This window comes from Ursus americanus, chromosome 36 (genome assembly GCF_024610735.1).
Source record: "Ursus americanus isolate L20-20 chromosome 36, mUrsAme1.1.p, whole genome shotgun sequence".
NCBI classification, from domain to species: domain Eukaryota; kingdom Metazoa; phylum Chordata; class Mammalia; order Carnivora; family Ursidae; genus Ursus; species Ursus americanus.
In genome coordinates, this window is record NC_142162.1 from 11311561 (window position 1) to 11333356 (window position 21796).

At 35.8% G+C, this 21796-nt stretch overlaps 1 protein-coding gene across 6 annotated transcripts in view; it reads left to right on the forward strand.

Annotated features, from left to right (window-relative positions):
* TEX9 (testis expressed 9) overlaps nucleotides 1-21796 on the forward strand; it is a 202807-nt gene that overhangs the window by 172712 nt on the left and 8299 nt on the right. For 5 of the 6 annotated variants that reach the window (XM_087859191.1, XM_087859192.1, XM_087859193.1 and 2 more), the window contains one exon: nucleotides 58-192. The exons of the other annotated variant lie outside the window; for it this stretch is intronic. In XM_087859191.1, coding sequence (XP_087715317.1) covers nucleotides 58-192 — 135 coding nt within the window. The remainder of the gene's footprint in view (nucleotides 1-57; nucleotides 193-21796) is intronic. 6 annotated transcript variants of the gene reach the window in all.

A 21796-nucleotide genomic window follows, 5' to 3' on the forward strand; every position in this document is an offset into this window, starting at 1 on the left:
TAATGGAGGGAACTTGTGACATATTTATAATTGTTCCATATATCTTTTGCCATGCAGGAATTAGAAAATAAAAGAAGACTACAAAAACAGGCTGCCAGTAACCAAAGTGCTACAGAAGTTCGGTTGAATAGAGCTCTAGAAGAAGCAGAAAAGTATAAATTGGAGTTAAGTAAATCAAGGCAAAATAACAAGGTACATAAAAATTGAGTAGTTCTGGTAGTGGTCACCTTTGGTAACTTCTTTTATGCAAGAGTCAAAAATAATTAGTTTTTAAGTTATAATTCTTGATGTCATGGTGAACATTTCTCTTTTCAGAAGGGTGTTCATTATCGATATGTATATCTTCAAGAAGTTAGGATTATATTGCTTGGGTTATAGTCATAATTGGGTGATAGCACAACTCTTTGGAGGATTCGGTCATTTTTTCATCCAACAAATCTTTGTGCCCATGTTATATGCCAGACATTTTTCTAATCCCTGGGAATAAATGGTAGGAAGAAGTCTCTTTGGTATCTCAAATCTGTTTCCTTCTCTGAGCCTCGCTTTTCTAATATAGAATGCAAAGGGCTACTTTGCAGGCAGTGGTTCTTGAACTTGAGGATGCATCAGAATTACCTGGAAGGCTTGTTAAAACATAGCTTGCTGGGCCCTGCCCCCAGATTTTCAGATTTAGTAGATCTGGGGTGAGGCCTGTTTTAACTAGTTTTAATAGCAGTTCCCCAGGTGATGCTGCAGCCACTGGTTCTGAGATGACATTTTGATAATCACTGTTACAGAGTTGGAAGGATCACTGTTTTATCGCAGTATCTACCCAATGATTGGCATAGAATTAGCACTCAGTTCCTGAACTATCTGTTGAATAAATGAAGGCTCAACTATCATTGTGTGTGAAAACCATTTTGTATACTCTATAAATTCTGGCTGTTGGTTTTTGGTTCTATGTCAACCTAAAGTGATGCGCCACTGGAATCTCTCCCTTGGGACAATATTGAATAATTCAACAGTGACTTGGATGATAAAGTTAGGAGCCACCTTCATTACATACACAGATGATATATTTTGGATTAAACTAGTAACACTTATTAGGACATAGAACTAAACTGAACTTGATAAATCCTCCAGCACGTTTAAAAAAGGCAAATATGTTACAGTGACTAAGTTTTGAGATCTCTTCTGTGAGATAGTCTATGCTGGGTGATCAGACTGTGTTCCTGTTCAGGAGCCATCAATGATGGTATGATGATGGGGATTTATTAATAGAAGTTATTAAATGAACAAGTTAGGAAGCCATCTTTATAACTTGCCAGCATGCTATTGGAATATTTCCAATTTGGTTCACTCTGAAGAGATTTTGAAGAAAATAAAATGGAATAACCCTGTATATGTTAGGATTTGCTAATCCTTGGTTGTAGATGTGATCTCTGTTTTAGCATACACACTAGAGAAGTAGAAGGAAAAACTTGTTTCTGTGACAATAATCTTAGTCAGCCATTTTGCAAATTGACATACCAAGTCCTCATTACTTAGTTTAAAACCATCAACACTGTAAAAACAAATATGTTCTAGCAAATTTCTTATCCCAAGTCTGCTTTATGGATGATCAGTTTAAACACGGTGGGAGAACATTTTGTGTGACTATGTGCTATCAAGTAGACATCTTGAGATCAGAGTTCTTAGATGTAACTTATTTCAGATTTCTGAAAAAGTAAGTTTTTGATTATTCAATTATTTTTCTTCATTTGTAACTTCTGTCTTTGAAGGACGTTTTGAGCATATGCTCTTAAGTTTTTCCTTGTAGTCTAGTCTGTATATAAGTTTTTTTGTGTAGAGGTATACTTTTTTCCATTTTAATTCTTTGTACCTTGCTTCTCATTCTGATTAGACATGTAATTAGGTAGATAATTAAAATTATTCAGGTCTGTATGTTTAAAAAATAGTAAGTCTTCCATAAAATAGAACAAGATTGCCTCAGAGTGATGAGAAAGTTAAGGATTTATTTTTTAAAAAATGATGTATTCTCCATAGAGGTTAGGAAACAAGTCATCTGGCCTTAGAGTAACTTTTGAAATGAAAAGTCAGTCAAGTTAAACCAGATGATGCATAAGTGCAGGGCCCCTGACTGTCTCATTCACTGCTATGTCTCAGTGCCTTGAATGTAGTAATTGCCTCTGGAACACACTGCGGGAAGGAAAGAAGAAAGACACTATGTGATGGTTTAATTGGAATTCTTTTTAAAAACAGGACATTTGATTAGATGGTTTGCTTGTAGTCCATTTAAAATGTGTCACCAAGTCCATGTTATTTCATTTAGGAACACATAATTTCTAATTCTTCATTAATTCATTTAGAAATATTTATGAGGTCCGTCTAGGTATCTGCCAGATCTTTACTAGAGGCTGGTGGTATAAAAGTGATTTAAAAAAAAAAAATGTCTGTGTCATCATGCATTGTGTAGTGGAGAAGCTGTGTGTTACTTAGACAATTCATCAAGCAAAACTGAGGTGCAACTGTGTTTTGAGCAGGTAACCAGGTCAAGGAATGCTTTTTTAAAAATGTAATTCTAAGCTAAGATCTGAATAATATTAACAAGTTATCTGCTAGGAAGAGGTCGTAGACAGAAGGAATCCTATGTAAAAAAAAAAAAAATGGCTCTGTGGTGGGAAAAAAGACAAGGTCGTGAAAGTCAGGGATGGAAGTAAGGGAGTGTTGCAAAGTGAGGCCTCAAACATAGGTAAAGGCCAAACTGTCTAGATCCTTTAGGCCATGTTAAGTATTTTGGCTTTTATCCAAGGAGTAGTAAAAAGCCACTGCATGGTTATTTTGAACAAGGTTGGGGAGACCGTGCCATGATCATATGTTCACCTGGAAAGTATTTTTGTTTGTTGTGTGGAGAATTCATTGGAAGGAGGCAAGAATGGAGGCTGGATAAGAGTAGCGGTGTGGGGCGCCTGGGTGGCACAGCGGTTAAGCATCTGCCTTCGGCTCAGGGCGTGATCCCGGTGTTGTGGGATCGAGCCCCACATGAGACTCCTCTGCTATGAGCCTGCTTCTTCCTCTCCCACTCCCCCTGCTTGTGTTCCCTCTCTCGCTGGCTGTCTCTATCTCTGTCGAGTAAATAAATAAAATCTTTAAAAAAAAAAAAAAGAGTAGCGGTGTGAGAGATGATGAGGTAGTTTGGACTAAACTGATAGTGGTAAAAATGGAGAGAAACCAAGTATCAAAATACATTGAAGAGAAAAATCACTAGGACATTGTAATGGACTGGATTGTGGGAAAGGAGAGCTTTGGAGAGGATGATTTGACTTTTAATTTTCAGAACCAGATAGTGCCATACACTGGAATAGGTTGGGAAAGAAGATTGAGTTATTTTGGAACATCTTGAGATTCATCCCATTGTTGCATATGACAGCAGTTCACGTCTAATAATTTTACACGTGGTATAAATATACCAAACAATACCACCTTATTGATGGGCTTGGGTTGTTTCCAGTTTTTGCTATTACAAATAAAACTGCCTTGAACATTCACATATGTCTTTGTGTAGACATCTGTTTTCATTTCTCTTGGGTAAATACCTAGAATTAAATGTCTGGGTTTTATTATAGATGTACATTCAACTGCCAAACTGTTTTCCAAAATGGTTCTGACAATTTATATTCACCGCAGCAGCATATGAAAGTTTTAGCTGTTCCATATCTTCACCAGCATTTGATATAGTCAGGCTTTTACATTTTACTGTTCCGGTGAGTGACTAATGGTATCTTATTGCGGTTACTTTACATATTCCTAACGACCATTGAGTACATCTTCATGTGCTTGTTATCTTGATATTTTCTTTTCCCCCAGTTTTATTGAGATACAGTTTAATTGACATACAGCACTGTATTTTAAGGTGTATAGCGTAATGATTTGATTTACATATATTGTGAACTGATTACCATGGTAAGTTTATTTAATATCCATCATCTCATAGTGATACCAAAAAAAATAAGAAAAGCTTTTTTCCTGGTATTGAGGATTCTTAGAATCTACTATCTTAACAACTTTCACATATACCATACAGCAGTTGAGTATGGTTATCATGTTGTACATTACATTTCTAGTTCTTTTTTATCTTATAACTGGAAGTTTTGACCACCTTCCTCCAATCCCCCCTCCTGCCCCCTGCCACTCCTGCTTCAGTTTTTCTGTGCATTTTTTAAAAGATTTTTTTAAGTGTAAGATCAGACAGTATTTCTTTCTCTGTCTGACTTACTTCACTTAGCATAATGCCCTCAAGATCTATCCATGTTGTGAATGGCAGGATTTCTTTTTGTGGCTGAGTAATATTCCACTGATACCACAATGTCTTTGTCCATTCATCCATTGATGGACATTAGGTTGTTTCCATGTCTTGGCTATTGTAGACAATGCTGCCATGAACATGGGGTTGCAGATATCTCTTTGGTGTGGTATTTTCATTTCCTTTGGATATATTCACAGAAGTGGAATTGCTGGATTATATGATAGTTGCATTTTAAGGTTTTTGAGAAACCTCTGAATTTGTTTTCCATAGTGGTTTTACCAATGTACGATCCCACTAACAGTGCACAAGTGTTCCCTTTTCTCCACATCCTCTGGATCGTTTGTTGTGTCTTGCTTTTTGATGATAGCCATTCAAACAGGCATGAGGTGATATCTCATTGTGGTTTTAATGTGCATTTCCCTGATGATTAGTGATGTTGAGAACCTTTTCATGTACCTGTTAGCCATTTGTATTCTATCTTCTTTGGAAAATATCTTCAGGTCCTTTGCCCATTTTTTAATTGGATTATTTGTGGAGTTTTTTACTGTGGAGTTATGTGATTTCTGGACATACTTTAAATATTAACCCCTTATCAGCGATATGGTTTGCAAATACTTTTTCCCATTCTGTAGGTTGCAGTTTCTTTTGTTGATCATTTCTTTTGCTGTGCAGAAGCTTTTTAGTTTGATGCAATCCCCCTTATTTTTCATTTTGTTACTGGTGCTTTGTGTGTCATATCCAAAAACTCATAATCAAGACTCATCTCAAGGAGTTGTTTTCCTGTATTTTCTTCTAGGAGTTTCTGGTCTTACATTTAAGTCTTTAATCCATTTTAAGTTAATTTTTGTGAGTGGTGTAAGATAGGAACCAATTTTCATTCTTTTACATGTGAATATCCAATTTCCCCAGTACCATTTGTTGAGAAGACTATCCTTTTCCATTGAGTATTCTTGGCTCCCTTGTGAAATATTAGTTGACTGTATGTGCATGGGTTAATTTCTGGGCTCTCGATTCTGTTCCACTGGTCTATACTACAGCTTTATGATATAGCTTGAAATCAGGAAGTGTGATGCCTCCCACTATGTTCTTTTTTCTCAGGATTGCTTTGGCTATTTGGAGTCTTCTGTGGTTCTATGTAAATTTTAGGGTTGTTTTGCCTACTTCTGTAATAAGTGCTATTGAAATCTTGATAGGGATTGCATTCAATCTATAGATCATTTTAGTTGTATGGAAATTTTAACAATATTCTTCTAATCCATGAATACAGGATTCTTTCCATTCATTTGTATCTTCGATTCCCTTCATCAGTATCTTAAAGTTTTCATTGTACATGTGTTTCATCTCCTTAGTTATGTTTTTCCTAAGTATTTTATTGTTTTTGATGCTATAAATGAGATCATTTCTTTTTCAGATAATTTGTTGTTAGTGTATAGGAACACTACTGATTTTTGAATGTTAATTTTGTATTCTGCAACTTTACTGAATTTATCAATTATATCTAACAGTTTCTTGGTGTCTTTAGAATTTTCTTTTTTCCCCTCTTTCTTTTTTATTTTAAATTCCTGTATAGTTAACATATAGTGTTATACTAGTTATAGGTGATAGTTACAATATAGTGATTCAGTAATTCCATACATCATCCAGTGCTCATCACACGTGTACTCCTTAATCCCCATTGCCTATTTTACCCAGCCCCCCACCTACCTCCCTTCTGGTAACCATCAGTTTGTTCTCTGTAGTTAAAAGTCTGTTTCTTGGTTTGTCTTTTTTCCTTTGCTCATTTTTTTGGTTTTGTTTTGTTTCTTAAATTCCACATATGAGTGAGAACATATGGTATTTGTCTTTGTCTGACCGACTTGTTTCACTTAGTGTTATACTCTCTAGCTCCATCCTTGTCATTGCAAATGGCAAGATTTTGTTCTTTTTTTGGCTGAATAATATTTTATCATGTATATGATCTCCTCTATCCATTCATTTATCCTGGTTCCAGGAACACAACATCTCCTCTATCCATTCATTTATCAATGGACACTTAGGCTGCTTCCATAATTTGGCTATTATAAATAATGCTGCTATATATGAAATCATGTCATATGCAAATAAAAACACTTCTTCCTTTCCAATTCTGATGGCTTTTATTTCTTTTTCCTGCTTGATTGCTCTGGCTAGGGTGTCTAGTACTTTGTTGAATAGGAATAGTAAGAATGGGCACCCTTGTCTTGTTCTTAGTCTTAAAGGAAACCCTTTTAGCCTTTCACCATCAAGTATGATGTTAGCCGTGGCAGCTTATCATATATGGCCTCTAAAATGTTAAGATACATTCCTTCTAAACGTAATTTATTAAGAGTTTTTATCATGAATGGATGTTGACTTTTGTCAAATGCTTTTTCTGTGTTGAGATGATCATGAGCTTTTTTTCTTTTATTCCATTGTGATATATAACATGGATGAATTTGTTTACGTTGAACCATCCTTACATCCCAGGGTTAAATCCCACTTGATCATGGTGAATAATCCTTTTATGTGCTGCTGAATTTTGTCTGCTAGTATTATATTGAGAATTTTTGCATCCATATTCATCAGGGACATTGGTGTGTAGTTTTCTTATAGTGTCCTTTTCTGGCTTTCCTATCAGAATAGTACTGGCCTTGTAAAATAAAGCCTTTTTGATTTTTTGGAAGAGCTTGAGAGGGTTGGCATAATTATTTAAACGTTTGGTAAAATTCACCAGTGAAGCCATCTGGACCTGGGCTTTGCTTTTGTTGGGAAATTTTTGATTACTGATTCGATCTCCCTACTAGTAATTGATCTGTTCAAATTTTCTATTTCTTCCTGATTCAGTCTTGGTAGGTGGCACGTTTCGAAGAATTTCTCCATTTCGTCTAGGTCATCCAGTTTGTTGGTATACAGTTGTTTGCCGTAGTTTCTTATGATCCTTTGTATTTCTGTCATAGCAGTTGTAATGTCTCCTTTGTCATTTGTAATTTTGCTGATTTGGGGACCTCTCTTTTTTCCTTGGTTAGTCTAGCTAAGGATTTCTCAATTTTATCTTTTCAAAGAAACAACTCTTAGTTTTTGCATCTTTTCTATTGTTTTCCTATTCTCTATTTCATTTATTTCTGCTCCAGTCTTATCCTTCCTTCTGTTATCTTTGGGCTCAGTGTGTCTTCTTTTTCTAGTTCTTTGAGTCATAGGGGTAGTTTATTTGAGATCTTGTTGTATCTTAATGTAGGCATTTATTGCTATGAACCTCCCTCTTAGAACTGCTTTTGCTGTATCCCATAAGTTTTGGTATGTGTGTTTCCATTTTTGTTTGTCTGAAGATACTGTTTTATTTCCCCTTTGATTTCTTCTTTGATTTATTGGTTGTTCAGGAGAATCTAGATACCTTCTTTGGTGAAGTATCTGTAACAAGTTTTTTACTCATTTAAAAGAATTTTTAATGAAGTTTAATTTTTAGAAGTTTTAGATTAACATTAAAATTGTAAAGTTAGTACTGAGCATTTCTGTAATCTTCAAACATAGTTTCCTCTGAAACTGACATATACATTAGTATGGTACATTTAGTATAGTTAATCATTATTAACTAAGGAGCATACTTTATTCACATTTCCGTAGTTTTTATCTCTTGGTTCATTTTTAAAAATTGAGTTGACTTATTATAAGTGAGTTATAAGAGTAAAAATTGAGTTGACATGTTATAACTGAGTTATAAGAGTTTTTTAATGTATTCTAACTACACGTCTTTTGTCAAGTATATGCTTTGCAAGTATCTTATTCCCTACCTTTTATTTTTGTAACATTTGTTTTAAAGAGTATTTTAAATTTTGTTGAAGTGTAATCTATTGTTTCTTCTTTTATAATTTGTGCTTTTTGTGTCCTATAAAAGAATTCTTTGCTAATAAATCTAAGGTCACTAAGATTTGCTCTTATATATTCTTACAGAAGTTGCATAGCTTGAGCTTTTAGGAGAATTTCCGTGTATGACATAAGGGTCAGGGGTCATTATTGGCATATGTGGAGCACTATTTTTTGATAAGACTTTCCTTTGCCATTGAATTGCCCTGACACCTTTGTTGAAAATTGGTTCCCCAGATATGTGTGGCACTATTTCTAGAATCTCTTTTCTGTTCCATTGATGTCTGTGTCTTTCTTTACACTAACAACACAGTCTTGATTATTACATCTTTATAATAAAATCTGGAAAGGATGTAGTATGATTCTGTTTTTTCCAGAAATTGCTTTGGCTATCCTAGGTCCTATGCATTTCCATATAAATTTTAGAATCACCTTGCCTATTTCTACAAAAAATCCTGTTGGAGTTTTGCTTGGAGTTGCATTGAATCTGTGGATCAATTTGGGGAAAAGTGACATCTTAACAATACTTTTTTTTCCACATCATGAATAGAGCATATCTACTTTTTTTTTTTCAGTATACAGGTCTTGTACGTTTTTTTCAAACTTAGCCCTTAGTATTTAATCTTTATGTTATGAATTTTTAAAATTTCAATTACCAATTGTTGTTAAAATAGAGAAATACAGTTTACTTTACTTTTATATATTGAAATTGTATCTTGAAACTTTGCTAAAGTCACTTTTTCTAGAATCCTTAGGAGTCTACATAGGCCGAAGGTAGGCATACGTTTTCTATAAAGGGCCAGCTAACAACTATTTTAAGTTTTGTGGGCTACATATGGTCCCTGTGGCATATTCTTCACCAGATTTCTTTTCTTTTTTAAAAAAATTATTTAACCTTGTCAAAATAAAGGAAAATCACCCTTAGTTCATGTGAAAATATTTTGAATTTCAAATTCACTTTCTTTAAGAGATACAGAAGTATTCTGTATGGACACTACCTGTACCTTATTGTGTGATTTGGGTGTTTTTCAAGGAATCTGTCCATTTTATCTATGTTGTCAAATTTATTTTTATGGTTTCATGTCTCACTTCTTTTTGTTATTCCCTTATTGTCCTTTGAAAAACTGTAGAATCTATAGTGATGTTCCTCCCCCATTCTCATGGGTTTCATTTTCTCCCCCATTCTTGGTATTGGTCATTTGCATCATCTTTTCCTGCTCAGTCTTACTAGAGCCTTACTATTAATTCCATTGTGGACATATAATGCATTTGTTCTTGTTTGTTAAGTGTTTTTTTTTTAATTACAACATAGTTAACATACAGGGTTATATTAGTTACAGGTATACAATATAGTGATTGAACAATTCTATACATTACTCTGTGCTCATCATGAAAAGTGTATTTTTTAATCCCCATTACCTATTTCACCCATCACCTTATTCACCTTCCCTCCGGTAAGCATCAGTTCTCTATAGTTAACTCTTGGTTTGTCTCTCTCTCTCTCTCTCTCTTTCTCTCAATCACTCTCTCTTTTTCCCTATGCTCATTTATTTTGTTTCTTAATTTCCACATATGAGTGAAATCATACGGTATTTGTCTTTCTCTGACTGACTTATTTCACTTAGCATTATACTCTCTCAGCTCTATCCATATTGTTGCAAATGGCAAGATTTCGTTCTTTCTTTATGGCTGAATAATATATCATTGTGTATATATATACCACTTTTTTTTTTTTAAATATTTATTTATTTATTTGGCAGAGAGAGAGAGAGTGAATGAGTACAAGCAGGGAGAACAGCAGGCAGAGGGAGAAGCAGATGCCTCGCTGAGCAGGGAGCCCGATGCAGGTCTTGATCCCAGGACCCTGGGATCAGGACCTGAGCTCAAGGCAGATGCTTCACCAACTGAGCCACCCAGGCGCCCCCTATACCACTTCTATTTTATCCTTCATCACTTGATGGATGCTTGAGCTGTTTCTATATTTGGTTAAATAACGCTGCAATAAACAGAGATGCATATGAATTACTCTTTTTATATTCTTCGGGTGAATACTGAGTAGTGGAATTACTGAGTCATATGGTATTTCTATTTTTAAACTTTTGAGGAACCTTCATACTGTTTTCCACAATGGCTGCCCCAGTTTACATTCTCACCAGCAGTGCACAAGGATTCCTTCTTCACCACGTCCTCGGCAACATTTGTTTCGTGTGTTTTTTAATTTTAGCCATTCTGGCATGTATGAGGTGATACCTCTTGTGGTTTTGATTTGCATTTCCTAGATGATGATTGATGCTGAGCATCTTTTCATGTTCTCTTGGCCATTTGTATGTCTTTGGAGAAATGTCTGTTCATGCTTCTCATTTTTAATTGGATTATTTGGTTTTTGGGTTTTGAATTGTAGAAGTTGTGTATTTATTTTGAATACTAACCCTTTAAAATGTGTCATTTGCAAATATCTTCTCCCATTCAGTAGTTTGCATTTTAGTTTTGTTGGTTGTTTCCTTCACTGTGCAAAAGGTTTTTATTTTGATGTAGTCACAGTAGTTTACTTTTGCTTTTATTTCCTTTGCCTCAGGAGTCATATCTTGAAAAATGTTGCTACACCCAATGTCAAAATTACTGCCTCTGCTCTCTTTCAGGATTTTTGTGGTTTTAGGTCTCACGTTTAGGCCTTTATCTATTTTGAATTTATTTTTGTGTATGGTGTAAGAAAGTGTTCAGGTTTCATTCTTTTGCACATAGCTGTCCAGTTTTCCCAACTTGTTAAAGAGTCTTTTTCCCATTGCATATTGTTTCCGTCTTTGTTGAAGATTAATTGACTATATAATTGGTTTATTTCTGGGTTCTCTATTCTGTTCCGTTGATCTGTGTGTCTATTTTTATGCCAGGACCATTCTGTTTTGATTACTACTGCTTTGTAATATAACTTGAAGTCTTCAATTGTGATACCTCTAGTTTTATTTTTCTTTTGCAGGATTACTTTGGCTATTTGGGGTCTTTTGTGGTTCCATACAGATTTTAAGATTGTTTGTTCTAGCTCTGTGAAAAGTGCTGGTTGTATTTTTTTTTTTTTTTAAGATTTATTTATTTAGGGTGCCTGGGTGGTTCAGATGGTTAAGTGTCTGCCTTCCACAGAGGTCGTGATCTCAAGGTCCTGGGATTGAGCCCCACATTGGGCTCCCAGCTCAGCGGGGAGTCTGCTTCTTCCTCTCCTTCTCCCTCTCCCCCTCTTTGTGTTCTTTCTGTCTCTCTGTCTCCCAAATGAATAAGATCTTAAAAAAAAAATTATTTGTGAGCTAGAGCTGGGTGAAGGGCAGAGGGAAAGAATCTCAAGCATACTCCCTGCTGAGTGCAGATGCCCAAGCTGGAATTGATCTCACGACCCTGAGATCATGCCCTGAGCCAAAATCAAGAGTCAGATGCTTAACCAACTGAGCCACCCAGGCACTCCTGCTGGAGGTCATTTGATAGGGATTGCATTAAATCTGTAGATTACTTTGGTAGTGTGGACATTTTAACAATTGTTCTTGCAATCCATGAGCATGGAATATCTTTCTATTTCTTTATGTTGTCTTCAGTTATTTTCATCAGTGTTACATAGTTTTCAGAGTACAGGTCTTTCACCTCTTTGGTTAGGTTTACTCCTAGGTATCTTATTATTTTTGGTGCAATTGTAAATGGGATTGCTTTCCTAATTTCTTTTTCTGCCGCTTCATTTTTAGTGTATAGAAATGCAACAGATTTCTGCACATTGATTTTGTATTCTTCGACTTTACTTAATTCATTTATCATTGCTAGTAGTTGTTTGGTGGAGTCTTTAGGGTTTTCTATGTAGGGTATTGTGTCATCTGCACGTAGTGAAAGTTTTACTTCTTTCCTACCAATTTGGATGCCTTTTGTTTCTTTTTGTTGTCTGATTGCTATGTCTAGGACTTCCAGTTCTATGGTGAATAAGAGTGATGAGAGTAGACATCCTTGTCTTGTTCCTGACCTTAGGGGAAAAGGTCTTTTTTTCACCATGGAGTATGATGTGGGATTTCATATAAGGCCTTTATTATGTTTAGGTATATTCTCTCTAAACCTACTCTGTTGAGGTGTTTTTTGTTTTTTGTTTTTTTTTAACATGAATGGATGTTGTACTTTGTCAAATGCTTTTTCTGCATCTATTGAAATGATTACATGGTTTGTATCCTTTCTCTTAGTAATGTGATCTATCATGTTGATTGATTCATGAATATTGAACCACCCTTGCACATCAGGGATAAATCCCAGTTGATTGTGATGAGTTTTTTTTTAACGGATTGTTGGATTTGGTTTGCCTAATATTTTGTTGAGAATTTTTGCATATATGTTCATCAGAGATATTGGCCTATAGTTATTTTGTTTGTTTTGTTTTGTTTTTGTGGTATCTTTATCTGATGTTGGTATCAGAGTAATGCTGGCCTCAGAGAATGAATTTGGAAGTTTTCCTTCCTCTTCTACTTTTGGAATAGTTTGAGAAGAATAGGTATTAACTCTTTTTTTAAATGTTTGATAGAATTTTCCTGTGAAGCTCTTTGGTCCTGGACTTTTGTGTGTTGGAAGTTTTTGATTACTGATTCAGTTTCATTGCTGGTAATCAGTCTGTTTTAATCTTCTATTTCTTTTGGTTTCAGTTTTGGTAGGTTATATGTTTCTAGGAACTTACCCATTTCTTCCAGGTCGTCCCAATTTGTTGGCATATAATGTTTCATAATATTCTCTTAAAATTCTTTGTATTTATGTAGTGTTGGTTGTCATTTCTCCTCTTTCATTTGTGATTTTGTTTATTTGAGTCCTCTCTCTCACTCCCTGTCCCCCCCACCCCCGGGTCTGGCTAGAGGTTTATCAATTTTGTTGATCTCTTCAAAGAACCAATTCCTTGTGTCATCAATCTACTCTATTGTTTTTATAGTTTCTATAACATTTATTTCTGCTGTAATCTTTATTATTTCCTAACTTCTGCTGGTTCTGGGTTTTGTTCTTCTTTTCCTAGCTCCTTTTGGTGTAAGATTGTTTATTTGAGATTTTTTGTTTCTTGAGGTAGGCTGGTGCCATAAACTTCCCTTTTAGAACTACTTTTGCTACCTCCCAAAGGTTTTGGGCTGTTGTGTTTTTGTTTTCATTTGTTTACATGTAATTTTTTATTTCTCCTTTGACTTCTTGGTTAACCCATTCATTTTTTTAGTAGCATGTTTTTAACCTCCATGTATTTGTGCTCTTTTCGGATTTTTTCTTGTGGTTGATTTCTAGTTTCATAGCACTGTGGTCAGAAAAGATGCATGGTATGATAACCTTGATCTTTTTGAATTTGTTGACTTGTTTTGTGCCCTAAATGTGGTCTTCTCTGGAGAATGTTCCATATGTGCTTGAAAAGAATGTGTGTTCTGCTATTTTAGGATGTTCTGAATGTATCTGTTAAGTCATTTGGTCCATTGTGTCATTCAGAGCCACTGTTTCCTTGTTGATTTTCTGTTTAGATGATTTGTCCATTGATATAAGCTGGGTATTAAAGTCCCCTACTATTATTGTATTACTGTCAATCAGTCCTTTATGTTTGTTAACTGTTTTATGTATATGTGTGCTCCCATGATAAGTATATAAATATTTACAATTTTATCTTCTTGTTGGATTGTCCTCTTTATTATTATATATTGTCCTTTGTCTTGTTACAGTGTGTTAAAGTCTGTTTTGTCCAATATAAATAGTTACCCCAGCTTTCTTTTGACATCCATTTGCACAATAAGTATTTCTTCATCCCCTCACTCTCCATCTGCAGGTGTCTTTAGTTCCAAAATAAGTCTCTTGTAGAAAGCATATATATGGGTTTTGTTTTTTTAATCCACTCTGTCACTCTGTGTTTCAATTGGAGCAGTTAGTCCATTTACATTCAGAGTAATTATTGATAGATATGGATTTATTAACATTTTGTTACTTGTTTTGTGGTTTTTATATTTTTTCTCTGATTCTTTCTTGTCTTGTGCTCTTCCATGGTTCGCTAACTCTCGTTAGTGGTATACTTGGATTCCTTTCTCTCTATTCTTTGCATATTTATTACTGTTTTTTGATTTATGGTTACCATTAGGTGTGTATTATAACATCTTCAGCATATAACAGTCGATATGAAGTTGATGGTTAATTAAGTTTGAATCCATTCTTTTCTCCTACCCTGTTTTAGGTTTATGGTGTCATCCTTTTATGTTGTGAATCCCTTGACTGATTTTTACAGATATACTTATTTTTACTGTTTTTATGTTTCCTACTTTTCATACTCTCACAAATGGTTTTTCCTTTCCACTCAAAGAGTTCCCTTGAGTATTTTTTGTAGGGCTGGTTTGTGCTTATGAACTCCTTTAGTTTTTGTCTGAGAAACTCTTTATCTCTCCTGTTCTGAAGGATGGCCTTACTCTATTGAATATTCTTGGCTGCAGATTTTTCCCTTTCAGCACTTTGAATATATCATGCCATTCTCTTCTGGCCTGCTAAGTTTTTGCTGAAAAATCTGCTCATAGCCTTAGGGGGTTTTCCCTTGTATGTAACTGTCTTCTTTTCTCTTGCTGCTTTTAAATTTTTTTCTTTATTGCTACTTTTTGCCATTTTATTTTATTTTTAAAAATATTTTATTTATTTATTTGTTTATTTATTTATTTATTTGAGAGAGAAAGAGAGTGAAAGAGAGCATGAGTGGGGGGAGAGGCAGATGGAGAGAGGCAGACTTCCCCACAGAACAGGGAGCCCGATGCAGGGCTCCATCCCAGGACCCTGGGACCATGACCTGAGGCGGAAGGCAGATGCTTAACCGACTGAGCCACCCAGGTGCCCCTGCTTTTTACCATTTTAATTACTGTGTGTCTTGGTGTGGACCTCCTTGTGTCGATTTTGTTGGGCAGTAGCTGTGCTTCCAGGAGCTGGATATCTGTTTCCTTCCCCAGATCAGGGAAGTTTTCAGCCATTATTTCTTTAATTAAATATTCTCCCGGGTCGATTTTGTTGGGCAGTATCTGTCCTTCTAGGAGCTGGATATATGTTTCCTTCCCCCAGATTAGGGAAGTTTTCAGCTCTTATTTCTCTAATTAAATATTCTCCCTTTTTTCTCTCTTCTTCTTCTGGATCCCTATAATGCAAATGTTGTATGTGGGGAGTCACTGCATTCCCTAAGTCTATTCTCATTTTGCATAATTTTCTTTCTCTCCTTTGCTCCGCTTGATTACTTTCCATTACTCTGTCTTCCGGGTCATTGATTTGTTCCTCTGCTTCCTCTAGCCTGTTATTTATTCCATCAATTGTATTTTTTATTTCAGTTATTTGTTCTTCACTTCTGATCAGTTCTTTTTTTATCTCTGTTATGGATCTCACTAATATCCTTCACTCTTTTTAAGTCCAGTGAGTATCTTTATGATCATTACTAAATTCTCTGTCAGGCATATTTATCTCCATTTCATTTAGGTGTCTTGCTGTGATTTTGTCCTGTTGTTTCATTTGGGACATATTCCTCTGTCTCCTCATTTTGCCTCTTCTTCCTAGTGTTAGGAATGTCAGCTGTCTCTACTGCTCTCGAATGTAGTAGGCAGGGTGTACTTTCAAAAAGTGGTGCCAGTCCTCTTCTACAGGGGATGCACAGCTACTGGGGAGACCAGGCATGTGGGTTGCTCTGCAAGTTGCAAAGGGGCAGGTGAGTGAGGGGTGCAGTTTTACCAAAGTGTGCATGTCCTCTATGGGAGGTTGGAAGATACAGTGTTGGCAGTTTTTACTGTTCTTCTGGGGAAGGGACCTAAAATGAAGGGATTCCAGTTGTGGCTGGAGGCAGCAGGGCACAGTGTAAGCAAGTTAGGTAGTGAATGCATATGCTGAGCTGGTTCCCACAGGTGGCCATGTGATAATGCTTGGGAGAAGGGGAGGGACATGGAGTCCGCCAGCTCCTTTGTTCTTAGAGAAGTTCCTCAGGGAGCTCTGAAATTAGTAACTAACTCTCCCAGTTGTTTATTTTTATTTAAGATTTTATTTATTTATTAGAGTGAGCAAGCTAGAAAGAGAGGCATGAATTGGGGGAGGAACAGAGGGAGAGGGAGAATCAGCCTCCCCACTGAGCAGGGAACTTGATGTGGAGCTTGATCCCAGGACCCCGGGATCATGACCTGAGCTGAAGGTAGATTCTTAACTGACTGAGCCACCCAGGTGCCCCCAGATGTTTTTCAAACTGCTACTTCTAAGCTGTATCTCTGGTGCTGTTTGTTGTGCTGTCTCTTTAAGGGCGGAGACTCAGCTTCCTATTGTTCTCTGGGTGCTCCCATAGCTGAGCCTGCCGATTTTTAAAGTTCCAAGCTTTAAAGTCCCACTGGTTGTAAGAACTCATGAAATTTGATCCCTCTGATTTTCACAGCCAAATGCCATGGGCCTTTGTCTTCCTTGTTCGGGCTCCCCAGCATGATAGTCTGTTTCTCGCCTCCTCTGTACCTGTGTCTTTCTCCCTCTGGTGGCCAGACCTGTGGGGTTCAGCTCCTAACTGCATCTCTACCCTTCCCACCCTTTTTTGATGTGGCCTTTTCTCTACTTTAGTTGTGGAGTTTGTTTTGCCAGTCCTCAGGTCATTTTTTGGGTTATCTGCACTGATATGAGTGTTATGTAGTTGTATCTGCAGGACGAGTTTAGTTTAGGGACCTCCTACTCGATCTTCCCTGGAGCATTTGTTCTTATTTGAATCATTGTAAATATATAGAGATTTGTTTTATGGCTTGGAATGTGATTTAAATTTGTAAATGTCCCCAGTGCCCTTGAAAAGAATGTATATTCTGCATTAATGGGAGGAGCATTCAATAAATGTCAATTATGTCCAGTTGCTTGATAGTGTCATTCAAATCTTTTGTATCTTTACATATTTTTGTTTACTTGTTTTATCAGGGGTACTGATCTCCAAATAGAATTGTGGATTTGTTTATTTTCCCTTTTTCAGTTTTGTCAGTTTTTGCATCACGTACTTTTGAGGTCTGATGGTAGGTATATTAACATTTAAGATTGTTATGTCCTCATAATGAGTTGAACACTGTATTATTGTGACACAATTTATATTCCTCATAATAGTCTTTGATATATACTTAGATATTAAGTAACTATAGCTTTTTTTATGTAGGTTTTGTTTTTGTTATTTTTTAGGGTAGGCTCCATGACCAACAAGGGGCTTGAACTCACAACCCTGAGTTTCAGAGTCACATGCTCTACCAACTGAACCTTCCAGGCACCCACTTCAGCTTTCTTTTAGTTAGTGTTAGCATTAGCTTATCTTTTTCCATCTTTTTACTTGTAACTCCTTTATATCTTGTAGGCAGCATATAGTTGAGTACTTTCTACTTGTTCATTCGTTCATTCAATGTGACAGTCTCTGACTTTTTAAGTGGGATGTTTAGAACCTTACATTTAATGCGATTATTAATATAGTTGGGTTTAATTTTGTTAACTTCCTATTTTTTATTCCCATATTTTCTTTCTTTCCCCTTTCTTCTTTCTCTCCTTTTGAACATTCTTTTAATGATTCCATTTATCTCCTGTATTCTCAACTTCTTTTCTATGCACATTTTAGCATTCATCATACACTTCTTTATCATTGTCTACCTTCAAGTAATATTATAGCACTTTATGACTAATGTAAGAACCTTTTAGTAGTATACTTCCATTTCCTCTTTTCTGCCATTTTTGCTGTTGTCATACATTTTACTTACACACAAACTCCACACTACATCATTACTTTTTGGTTTAAAGAATTATCTTTTAAGTTAAAAAAATTAATTTTGTCATAGAACACATAAAATGTACCCTCTTGTATTTTAAGTGTACAGTTCATGGTGTTACGCACATGTATACTTTTGTACAGCCAAACTCCAGAACTTTTCTTTCATCTTGCAAAAACTGAAACTCTATGTCTGTTAAATAGCAATTCCCCATTACCCTCTCCCCACCCCTGACAACCACCATTCCACTTTCTATCTTTATGATTTTGACCATTCTAGGTACCTCATATACGTGGATTCATACAATGTTTCTCATTTTGTGACTGGCTTATTTCACTTATAATGTCCACACTTTTATCCATGTTGTAGCATGTGCCAAAATTTCATTCCTTTTTAAGGTTGAGTAATATTCCACTGTATGTATATACCACATTTTGTTTATCCACCAGTCTGTGGACACTTGAGTTGTTCCCAACTTTTGGCTATTATGAATAATCCTGCTATGAGCATGAGTGTACAATTAATCTTTTTAAGACCCTGCTTTCAGTTATTTGGGATATATGTCCAAATGTGGAGTTGCTGGATCATATCATGTGGAATTACTTTAATCATAAGATGAAATTAAATCTTTACTTTTTAAAGAAACAACCGTACTGCTTTTCCACAGCTGCTGCATTAGTTTACATCCTCACCGATGGTGCATGAGGGTTCCAATTTCTCTGTATCTTCACCAGTACTGTGTGTGTGTGTGTGTGTGTGTGTGGTTTAATTTTTTTATAGTAGTCATCCTAATGTTTAGGATGTTTAGGTCTCTCTGTGATTTTGATTTGCATTTTCCTAATGATTAGGTTTGACCACCTTTTTATGTGCTTGAAGTTAGCCATTTATACATCTTCTTTAGAGAAATGTCTAAAAAATATGCAAAGAACTCACAATTGGTGGACGGTGCTGTTGCTGATTTGGAGGAGTTCTTTACATATTCTGGATATTAACTCCTTATCAAATACATGATTTGTAAATATCTGTAAACCATTGTATAGGTTGCCTTTCACTCTGTTCATTTTGTCCTTTGATATAGTCCAGTTTATTTTTTCTTTTGTTGCCTGTACTTTTGGTGTCCTATCCAAGAAATCACAACCAAATCCACTGTCATGTACCATGTCCTCTGTGTTCTCTTCTAACAGTTTCATACTTTTAGGGTTTACATTTAGGTCATTGACCAAATATAAGTTAATTTTTGTATATGGTATGATATAGGGTATAGGTTCATTATTTTGCTTGGAGATAACAAGTTTCCTAGCATTGTTTATTATAGACGATGTTCTTTCCCAGTGAATGGCTTGATACCCTTGTCAATAATCATTTGTCCTTATGTGCATATGTTTGTTTCTGGGCTCTCTGTTCCATTGGTCTATATATATATGTCTTTTATGAAGGTATCACATTGTTTTGATTACTGTAGCTTTGTAATAAGTTTTAAAATCAGGAAGTGTGAGACCTCCAACTTGGTTGTTCATTTTCAGGATCGTTTGGCTATTTGTGGTCTTTTGAGATCCCATATTAATATTAGGATGGATCTTTCTATTTCTGTAAAAAACACAAGTGGGATTTTGATAGAGATTTCATTTAATATATAACTATCTTTTGGGTAGTATTGGCATCATAACAATATTAAGTCTTTCTAGTCCACAAACACAGAATTTCCATCCATTTATTTGCATTTAAATACTTCCAGCAGTGTTTTGAAGTAAAAGTCTTTCAGCTCCTTAGTTATGTTTATTCCTAAGTATTTTATTCTTTCTGATGGTCATTACTTTTTAGAAATATTCATTGTTAGTATATAAAAATGTTTATTGATTCTGTATCTTGCTGCTTTACCAAGTGAATTTATTCTTACAGTTTTCTTGTGGAATCTTAAGAGTGTTTTACATACATGTGTTATCTGTGAACAGAAATAATCTTTCTTCTTTTTTATTTGGATGCCTTTTATTTTTCTTCCTTAGCTGCTCTGACCAAGACTTCCAAGACTATGTTGGGTAAACGTGGCAAAAGCAGGTATCTTGTCTTGTTTCTGATCATAGAGAGAAAGCTTCCAGTCTGTTAGCTGTTGGCTTTTCATATATGGCTTTTCTTATGTTGAAATAGTATCATTCTGTTGTTTAGTGTTTTTATCATGAAGGTGTGTTGAATCTTCTCATATGCTTTTTCTACATCAATCGAGGGATTGTGTGGGTTTTTTTTCCTTCATTCTTTTAATGTGGAGTGTTACATTGGTTGATTTTCATATACTCAACCATCCTTGCTTCCAGGAATATATCTCACTTGCTTGTTCTGTATAATCCTTTACATGTACTGTGGAATTCAGTTTGCTATTATTTTGTTGAGGATTTTCACATCAGTACTTGTGAGAAATATTGGTCTTTAGTTTTTTTTGTCATGTTTTTGTTTGCCTTGGTATCGGGCTAATGCTGGCTTTCATAGAATGAGTTTGGAAGTGTTTTGGTCTCTTCAATTTGGGGAAAGAATTTGAGGATGATTGGTGTTAATTTTTCATTTTTTTATATAAATATTTTTTTTGTTTTGCTTTTTAAAATATAATGTATTATTTGTTTCAGGGGTACAGGTCTGTGGTTCATCAGTCTTACACAACACCCAGCACTCACCACAATGCATACTCTCCCCAATGTCCATCACCCAGCCACCCCAACCCTCCCCTTTAGCAACCCTCAGTTGTTTCCTAAGATTAAGAGTCTCTTATGGTTTATCTCCCTTTCTGGTTTCATCTTATTTTTTCCTCCCTTCCCCTATGATCTTCTGCCTTGTTTCTTAAATTTCATTTAGCATAATACCTTCTACTTTCATCCACATCATTGTAAATGGCAAGATTTCAATTTTTTGACGTCTGCGTAATATTCCATTGTATATACAGACCACATCTTTATCCATTCATCTGTCAATGGACGTCTGGGCTCTTTCCATAGTTTGGCTGTTGTGGACATTGCTGCTATAAACATTGGGGTGCAGGTGCCCCTTTGGATCACTACATTTGTGTCTTTGGGGTAAATACCCAGTAGTGCAGTTGCTGGGTCGTAGGGTAGCTCTATTTTCAACGTTTTCAGGATCCTCCATACTGTTTTCCAGAGTGGCTGCACCAGCTTGCATTCCCACCAACAGTGCAGGAGGGTTCCCCTTTCTCCGCATCCTCACCAACATCTGTCATTTCCTGACTTGTTAATTTTAGCCATTCTGACTGGTGTGAGGTGGTATCTTATTGTGGTTTTGATTTATACTTCCCTGATGCCGAATCATGTTGAGCACTTTTTCATGTGTCTGTTGGCCATTTGGATTTCTTCTTTGGAGAAATGTCTGTTCGTATCCTCTGCCCATTTCTTGATTGGATAATTTGTTCTTTGGGTGTGGAGCTTGGTAAGTTCTTTCTAGATTTTGGATACTAGCCTTTTATCTGATATGTCACTTGCAAATATCTTCTCCCATCCTGTCCATTCTCTTTTGGTTTTGTTGACTGTTTCCTTTGCCGTGCAAAAGCTTTTTATCTTGATGAAGTCGCAATAGTTCATTTTTGCCTTTGTTTCCCTTGTCTTTGGAGACATGTCTAACAAGAAGTTGCTGTGGCCGAGGTATAAGAGATTGCTGCCGGTGTTCTCAAGGATTTTGATGGATTCCTGTCTCACATTTAGGTCTTTCATCTGTTTTGAGTCTATTTTTGTGTATGGTATAAGGAGATGGTCCAATTTCATTCTTCCGCATGTGGCTGTCCCATTTTGCCTATACCATTTGTTGAAGAGACTATCTTTTTTCCATTGGATAGTCTTTCCTGCTTTGTCGAAGATTAGTTAACCATAGAGTTGAGAGTCCCTTTCTGGGTTCTCTGTTCTGTTCCATTGATCTATGT